The sequence below is a fragment of the Berghia stephanieae genome, chromosome 12, assembly GCF_034508935.2.
Source record: "Berghia stephanieae isolate SIO BIC M18660-M18661 chromosome 12, UCSD_Bste_1.3, whole genome shotgun sequence".
NCBI classification, from domain to species: Eukaryota; Metazoa; Mollusca; class Gastropoda; order Nudibranchia; family Aeolidiidae; genus Berghia; species Berghia stephanieae.
In genome coordinates, this window is record NC_088371.1 from 39856823 (window position 1) to 39865916 (window position 9094).

The 9094-nt window shown below is 37.9% G+C and overlaps 1 protein-coding gene across 1 annotated transcript; it reads left to right on the top strand.

The window, feature by feature from the left end:
* The first annotated feature begins 785 nt into the window (after nt 1–785).
* LOC144958399 (glyoxylate reductase/hydroxypyruvate reductase-like) lies at nt 786–7520 on the top strand. Its single transcript, XM_078890399.1, has 3 exons — nt 786–1155; nt 3202–3372; nt 5493–7520. The coding sequence occupies exons 1-3, from the start codon at nt 954–956 to the stop codon at nt 6092–6094; spliced, it is 975 nt and encodes a 324-aa protein (XP_078746525.1). The 5' UTR covers nt 786–953; the 3' UTR covers nt 6095–7520.
* The last annotated feature ends 1574 nt before the right edge of the window (nt 7521–9094 follow it).

Sequence of the window (9094 nt, forward strand, 5' to 3'; positions counted from 1 at the left end):
TTTTAGGGCTAGTAGAAAAGAAATGATGGGATACCAGCATGACGTAACTATAGTACTCTAGTCGGCCATGGATACCAGTTAAACTGTTATAGTTATACAAGACATGGTAGACGATGAACAATAGACCAGCTTTACAATTCAAACGACAAGGAATGATTTTGAAAGAAAAAGATTTTGGAAGAAGACAAAGTCAAGACTGCCCGGGGGCGGGGAGGGCGGGGAGGCCTCGAAGCGCAACCGTACTCGAGGCCAGTGATCGATGTGAAAAGTGACCAAATAGAACCTTACTTGGGCAAGCGATACTAGAACTCTGATCTCCTTGAAAAATTCATCGGTTTTGATAATCACGTAAATTTTAAAGGACTAGGAAAAATTAAAATTAGATATAAATGTTAACTTAAAATTAATTGTAGAAACATTATTCTCTGTGTGGCCAATGGCTATCTGGCATGAACGGTAAGAATCTTGCCAATGTTTGATAAATCGGTTTTGAAAATTGAGATCTATTTCAGGCGCCCGGTTTCGAACACCTCTCAGTCAAGATTTTCCGAGAGTAAATAAAACGCTGTAAATGATATTATTAAGCCGTTGAATTTCCTGTCCATTTCTGATTGTGCCTATAATGGGCTCAGTATCAATGTCGTCAGTACCGATTAAGGTAAGTATACGCGATGTTTGGTCCTTTTTAAATATTTTTATTTCCGGCGGACGGAATACACAGCTGTGTTTTCGGTCCACTGGTGGACTGAAAACACAGTTCCCTTTGAACCCTTGGCTGCACTATTGACCTTACTTGACTTTTGACATGTCACCTCCAGCCTCTCACCTCGTTTGATTTTTGTTGACGTTTTTATTGTTTTGAGAGGAGAGAATAAGCTGACAAAAAGCCTTCAAACTCTTCACTGTTGTTTTAATTGCTTTATAATTTTTATTTTACAGCCAGAAAAAGTAAAATGTCTGGTCCTTCAGTGTTTGTGTCAAGATCATGCCCGCCCGCTGGCTTACTAAGACTCAAACAGCATTGTCAAGTCAAAGTAAACGATGCGACTGATGCACCGATTTCATTTGAGGACCTCAAGAATGCTGTAGTCGGTATTGATGCCCTTTTTGTTCAACCACCCGCTGTTGTAAATAAGGAAATCCTCGATGCAGCAGGTACTACGCCAAAGAAGAAATGTGGGAGGCCTTCCGAAAGCTCCTACATCCCCAGTATACTTTGTTTTTTTTTTGTTTTTTTAATGTTCTAGTGGCAGTGGGGGGTTTGGGATGTGGGAGACTTTTTAAAAATAATAAAGTTTCCATTTCCCCCTCCCAAACCCCCTACTACTACTAGAGAACATTATAAAATTTAAAAAAAAAATAGTGGGGATGTAGGAGCTTTCGGAAGGCCTCCCAGAAATGGCGATATTAATAAATCAAGGTTGCCAATTTTCCTTTATATTTACGGAATTCAGTATATGTTATGAACCCTCAGACTCAGTATTCAGTATATTTTCAAATCATCTGCTAAACGGGAAAAAAAAAAAATTAAAAGTAGCTGGACTCTATACTTTTTACTGGAATTAAACATTCAGAAAGGGGGCCGTCCATGCGTTTGCGTAAAAGTTCAGTTAATTTTTGCCTCTGTTAAATGTGCGGCTATGTGGTCTTTCGGATCGGAAGGTCCTGGGTTGGATCCTCGCTCGGCGCATAGTTGAGTCCTTGGAGAAGGCTCTTTACTCACATTCTCTCACCATACTCAGGTGTAAAATGAGTACCTGGCCGTTAACAGCGTTGTCTCTGTCCCAAAAATTTGTAATATCGCCTGACAGGTGTCATGTCTCGTCCTACATGTTATGTGTTGCTGTTGGCCAGGGACCCCTTGTAAAGCGCTTTGAGCACGTTTAGTGGATATTGCGCTATATAAAAGCTCAAGTTTTTTTTGTTTTTTTTTTAATGCAAAAGTTGTGTGTCACTAATTGAAGAGTGGTCTTCCATGGTCTTTTACACCTTACTTTATCCGGCCTCTGTTACTTAGAGATACTTAGAGATGATTTCCAGCACAGGTTCTCAATGATCCTCTTCACCGGACTCAAGTGTCATCTTTGTTTCTTCCGGTTGCAGATTACGGTGAAGATAGAATGTGATGCTAGCCTTGTAATTGTAATCATAGAAGATTTCTTGGTTTTTCCAATAGCTATCCAGTCTGTTCTTGAATGAGTTAAGGGAATCAGCACTGACAACTTTCTCTGGTAGACTGTTCCACACTTGAACCACTCTAACACCAAAACTATGCTTGCGCACATCTAGTCTGGCCCTTTGTGTGAAAAGTTTCTTAGAAGTGCCCCTTGTTCCTGTCCTCAGGGAGTGCTCGAGCCAGAGTTTAAATTACCAGCTTTTTGGTCATATTTTCCATTTAACATTAGGTACACTTCAATCATGTCACCTCTTATTCTTCTATAGCTTAGTGTTGGTAATTTCAGTTTACTTAATCTCTCTTCGTATGTTCTTAGTATTATTATTTTTTTCTATCATTAATTACGTTTATAAAATGTGAGGGGCCATTTAATTACTCATAGAAAGAGGTGCAAGAAAAATGAAAAAGTCTTTCGTTCTCATTACGTAAGTTTGAAGAGATATTATCTGGCGAAGAAAAGGTTGAGTAAAGATGACAGATAGGCATAATGAGAAAAGATAATTGAAGAAGAAAGCCGTTTAATATTATTTTAATATTGAATTGCCTTATTGGAACGAGGATCTCTCTGCTTAAATACTCATGTATACCAAATTATTCTTTGTTTTTCATCATGATCTGTAGGTATAGAAGAACAATAACTCTAAGACATCACATTCCGTTAGACTGCGGCTATTCAGACTCGAGTCTTAATAGCCTCACGTGTCTATTTGGACTCAAACCTCAATGCAGTAGTGTAAGCTTATTATTCTCATCTTATCCACAATAATGTTCAAGACAGTCTACAAACCGTATCGCTTTAGTTATGAGCATTTGCTGCTTTCTGCTTGCCTGTTTTTCTATTCCCACCAACTCGCTCTATCCTCCCCAAGAAGTAGTCAACAAGGCATGCTCAGGAGTGGCCTTGTAATGAGGTGGTGGGTGTGGGTGTCAATAAAGGGGAATGAAATGAAGAAAAATACTTTGTGATATAACGTATTTATTATCAGTGGCATTGTTTTATAGACTTCTCCATTTCTTTTATTTAGGTCCCCAGCTGAAAGTTGTTGGAACAATGTCTGTAGGTCTGGATCATATCGACCTGGAAGAATGTAAAAGGCGAGGGGTCAAGGTCGGTTATACTCCTCATGTCTTGACAAAGGCTGTGGCAGAAATGGCTCTCACCTTGACATTGGCCACTGCACGGCGGATTCAAGAAGGTTTATGATTAATTATGATATACGCTCATGACTGTAAAAATAAAGATAATAATGATGATTATGATGACAATGCAATTACTCTTGGAAACAGTACAATAGAATTTTCCAATCAAGCATAAAATCTTGGCATCGTCATTGAAAAAGATCTTTCCATGACAAGCCATGTGAATAACGCCATACAATGGTGGACATAGAAATGAAAAAAATAAGCAAAATTCGCCATTTAATACTAAAGCATATAGCAGAACTTTTGATTAATTCCCTGTTTTATCAAAATTGGACTATTGTAACTCCCTCTGGGCGAAGTTAGCTAAAGTCAAAATGTGTCAATTTCAGGTTGCTCAAAATAACGCAGCCGGACTCATTGTACAAGATTAACACAAATACCCGTCAGCAACTCTCCTTCTCTGTGAATTACATTAGTTGCCTGTTGCCAATAAGATTTGTACTGTTGTCTACAAATCCTTGAGCACCAACAGTCCCTCCTATATTAAAGACATTCTAAATATCTATGTTCCCTATACAAACTCGAGGTCAAGCAATGACCAATCAATCCTTGTCAAACCTAAGACCTCATGTAAAATAGGTGAGCAAAAAAATTCTTTCAATTTTCAAATCTTGCTTAAAGTTTTATCTTTTTAAGTCGCATTAGTTGCTATACTATTATCATGTTTGTTGTTAAATTGAATTCGTATCACTTTTCCATCTACACTTGTCTTACTGTAATATTTTTTTGTTTTATATCACTTTAAAGCTCTAAGAGCCTGTGACAATGGGATTTAGTGCTATATAAATGCCATTTATTATTACTATAAATAAGATAATAATAATAGACATCATCATCATATTGTTATGCTAATCGACGAAACACTATAAAACAAGGAATGCGTAATGGATGTTTTACAAATCGTTGAAAAAAATCTCACAAGTTTTGAAATAGTTATAAATACTTTAAAAGGTGTTCGTGGACATATTTTGCTCTGATGAAATATACTTTAGGTTTTAGAATAATATTCTCATAGACTGATATTTTTACACCGGAAGGCACTTAAAGTTACCATAAAACCCAAACTGGAACAGAAGCGAAATTTCATCGTCCTGTTTATTGGGACATAGGTAGTCAACACCGTTTGACCATTCATCCGCAACCACATCCCTTCCTAAGACTGCAAACAAACAGACTGAATAACAAACGGTGACATCATCAATCATTGTTTTGGTCACACATACACACGCACACACACACACACACACACACACACACAAAAGAAAGAGCATCTCAATCGATATACTTCCTCTCCTGGGCTTATGTAGTAACTCAATAATAATCATAATTATAATAATAAAAAAAAAAATGTTTAATTGAGCTTTTATATAGCGCAATATCCACTAAATGTGCTCAAAGCGCTTTACAAGGGGTCCCTGGCCAACAGCAGCATTTAAAATTTAGGACGGGACATGATGCCTGTTAGGCGATGTTATAATTTTTTCGAACAGAGATAACGCTGTTAACGGCCAGGTTCTCATTTTACACCTGAGTACGGTGAGAGAATGTGAGTAAAGAGCCTTCTCCAAGGACTCAACTATGCGCCGAGCGAGGTTCGAACCCAGGATCTTCCGATCAGAAAGCGAGTGTCATACCACAAGACCACATAGCCGCACTTAATCTTATACTAATGGAGTTAAGATGATCCTAAACCAAAGAGCTGTAAGAGGATGTTGAAAAATTTTTAAATGTTTTGAAATAGTTATAACTACATACATAACTACATGTGCGGCTATGTGGTCTAGTGGTATGACACTCGCTTTCGGATCGGAAGGTCCTGGGTTCGAGCCTCACTCAGCGCATAGTTGAGTCCTTGGAGAAGGCTCTTTACTCACATTCTCTCACCGTACTCAGGTGTAAAATGAGTACCTGGCCGTTAACAGCGTTGTCTCTGTCCCAAAAATTTGTAATATTGCCTGACAGGCGTCATGTCTCGTCTTACATGTTATGTGTTGCTGTTGGCCAGGGACCCCTTGTAAAGCGCTTTGAGCACGTTTAGTGGATATTGCGCTATATAAAAGCTCAAGTTTTTTTTGTGTTTTTTTAACATATGTTTTTCTCTTGATTTCTCTAGGTTTTGAAGCTGTACGCAATGGTGTCTGGGGTACAAAATGGGAAAATGCTCTGTGGCTGGCAGGGAAAGATGTAGCTGATTCAGTCATCGGTATTGTTGGATTGGGAAGAATTGGACTGGAGACAGCCAAACGTTTTAAAGGGTTTGAACCATCCAGAATTGTTTACTGTGGTCACAATCCAAATCCAGCAGCTGATGAAATTGGTGCAGAATTTGTCAGTTTCGATGAACTTTTACAAACATCTGATTTTGTTGTAGCAACTTGTTCCATCAATAAAGAAAATGTTGGACTTTTCAATGCGATGGCTTTTAAGAAAATGAAAAATTCTGCAGTTTTTGTCAACACTACACGAGGCTCCTTAGTGAATCAAGATGATTTGTACGATGCCCTTGTGTCAGGAGAAATCCTTGCTGCTGGTTTGGACGTGACAACACCAGAACCCCTCCCTCCTAGCCACAAATTGCTAACCTTACCCAACTGCGTTGTAACACCCCACATGGGTAGCGCCACGTCAAAAGCCAGAAACGGCATGTGTGAGGTGACGGTTAACAACATTCTAGCTGGTCTCAAAGGCGACCCTCTGCCATTTCCAGCCTATTGAAAAAGAATACGCAAATCTCATCTAGTCGTAGTAGTTTGGCATAAAGCAAATTGTGACATTATTTCTATACAGCATGGTGATAAAGTGCAATTTATTCAAAACCAATCAGAATAACCAACTTTGAATTATAATTTTCACAGCTCAATACTTTTGCTTCAAAGGAATATATTATATTGCATGATGGATTTATTTTGTATTGTTTTGTTTTGTTTTTATTTAAAACCAGGGGCCTCAATAACTCAGTGGGTAGAGCACTGGCTTCACAAGCAAAGGGACAACTGAAATCGAACCCGGGTGTAGTCAAGATTATTTTTCTGACCCCCCACCCCCTGTATATCCAGCAGTGGTTGGGTAGGTGGGTCTGATAGATCTGGCGGAAAGTACTTTGCGATAGACTAATGTCCTATCCAAAGGATAGCAAGCAATTGTTATTGTCCGTTTCACGCTATAGAAACTGGTATAAATTCTGGCTCCATAGGCCTAATGGCTCTGAATAATTACCTTTTTTTTTTTTAAACTTTAAAATAGGACAATTAAGTACTATAACTAATTGTGCCGAATTGCCTCAAAACGGTATCCTGGTGCGGCTATGTGGTCTAGTGGTATGACACTCGCTTTCGGATCGGAAGGTCCTGGGTTCGAGCTTTGCTCGGCGCATAGTTGAGTCCTTGGAAAAGGCTCTTTACTCACATTCTCTCACCACACTCAGGTGTAAAATGAGTACCTGGCCATTAACAGCGTTGTCTTTGTCCGAAAAATAGTAATATCGCCTAACAGGCATCATGTCTCGTCCAACATGTTAAACGTTGCTGTTGGCTAGGGACCCCTTGTAAAGCGCTTTGAGCACATTTAGTGGATATTGCGCTATATAAAAGCTCAATATAGCTCAATATATCCTGTCGAGATAAATCTGATGTTGTCAAAATGGGATTATAAAGTTAAAATGAGCCGAGATTTGAATTTTCAATGTTTGTTACTTGAGGACAAGACAGAGCTAAACCAAAAACTACAGGTGCCTAAATGAGTCGATAAAATGGAGAGAAAGATAAAGGGAGTAAATCTGACTCATAATTAAGGGAACAACACAAAACAAATGATGTTTTCGGCCTTCAGCCATTTTCAAGTAAACACGAAATATGTCAGTAGAATTACTTTAAACCGAAATTTTGGGGACCTTCTAAACCATTTCGGTTTAAAGACATTTTGGTTTAAAGCAAGTTCCCGTTTTGCGATGTTTTTCAAGGGTAGTAACTATTTAAGGAATTTGCTAATTTAATCGCATCATGGGTTTCACCTTAAATGGAGTTGTTGAATAAATGCCATCTTCGTAACCATTTTTAAAATGATTTTTTTGTATATGTACCTATATAAGATATTACATTATATCAACATATGTAAAATCCATGGCAATTATAAAGTTATAAAGATTGAAGAAGAAATTAAACAATGTATAGAAAAAGTTGATGCTGCTGCTGCTGCTGCTATATTACAAATGATACCTAATGCAATTCTCACCTACTATCTAACACCCTTCCTTTCTCCCATCCCGCCCCATCCCTCCAATTCAACATTGTAGTCATTGTCCTCACTTTCAACCCCCATCCTTCACACATACCGACACACACATACACACACACACACACACACATACACACACATATTTGCCCACCTACCCACCCTGTACCCATCCAAGATGAATGACAGTATTATTTTCATAGTATGTATCAAGTATCTCATTCATTCCCCCTAATCCTCGCCCACCCACCCACCTACACCAGCTTACATTGCCGTTTAAATTAACCTCATCCTCATTCTGTCGTCTAAGCCACACGTTGAATAAATGCCATCTTCGTAACCATTTTTAAAATGATTTTTTTGTATATGTACCTATATAAGATATTACATTATAATCAATGTTTTGGCACCTCTAGATTTATCTCATAATTTTGGCTTGTAGTCCTTCAGAGCCATTCGGCCCATGGAGCCGGAGTTTATCCTGGTTTCTATAGCATGAAACGAACAATAACAAGTGCTTGCTACCCTTTGGATAGAACGCTAGTCGTTCGCAAAGTACTTTCCATCAGATCTAACAGTCCCAACTACCCAATCACTGCTGAGTGGACAGGGTGGGTCAGTAAAACTCTCGACTGCACCTGGGATCAATCTCGGTCCCTTTGTGTGTGAAGCGAGTGCTCTGCCAACTGAGCTATTGGGACCCCCAAGTTTGGCTTTGAATTCATCTAAATCACTCAGATAATACCGTTTCAATATATATAAATAATAATGTGAAGTCGAATGTAAACTTCAATTTAATTACAAAAACAGATCAAATGAACGTTTCGGTTTTCCCCTTTATCAACAAAACAGGATGAATGAAACACCACAGATGAATGAGATGATGTGGTAGTGGCATAGTTAAGATGAATGAAGCAGCAACATTTACATATTTCAATACTGTGGGTCACAGATTTTACCCTGAGTGCTATTCAGTCAACTTCTTTTACAATGTTTTTCCTACAGAGACAACGCTGTTAACCGTTCTGGTTGGAAGAGCAATGCCAAAGCTTTGTAACCAATACAAAAAAGTCATGTTTAACCTTGATATAGTTCATGGAATGTTTATGTTTGTAAATTTGGTAATTACTAATAACCTAAGAAAGAAAAGTGTGCTATACTATCAGTATCATTCTGTCAATTTATTGTTTTCATTGACCATTGAATTTTCAAATATTGATGTATTTTTTTATTATTATTATTATTTTTTTTCGTCAAAATATGATTTTCATCTTTGCTAGAAAATGCAAAATTGCTCAAAATTAGCATGAGGATGCACATACAGAGATGCAAGATAGGCATTGTTTTGTTTGTTTATTTATTTATTTATTTATTTATTTATTTTTTTTTTTTTTGTTCATTTCCCACCGCATAAATTGCTATTAGTATTGTTGGACTCACAGAAGAAGTTATCATGATGTATGAATACAAACTTTACTTGTACCC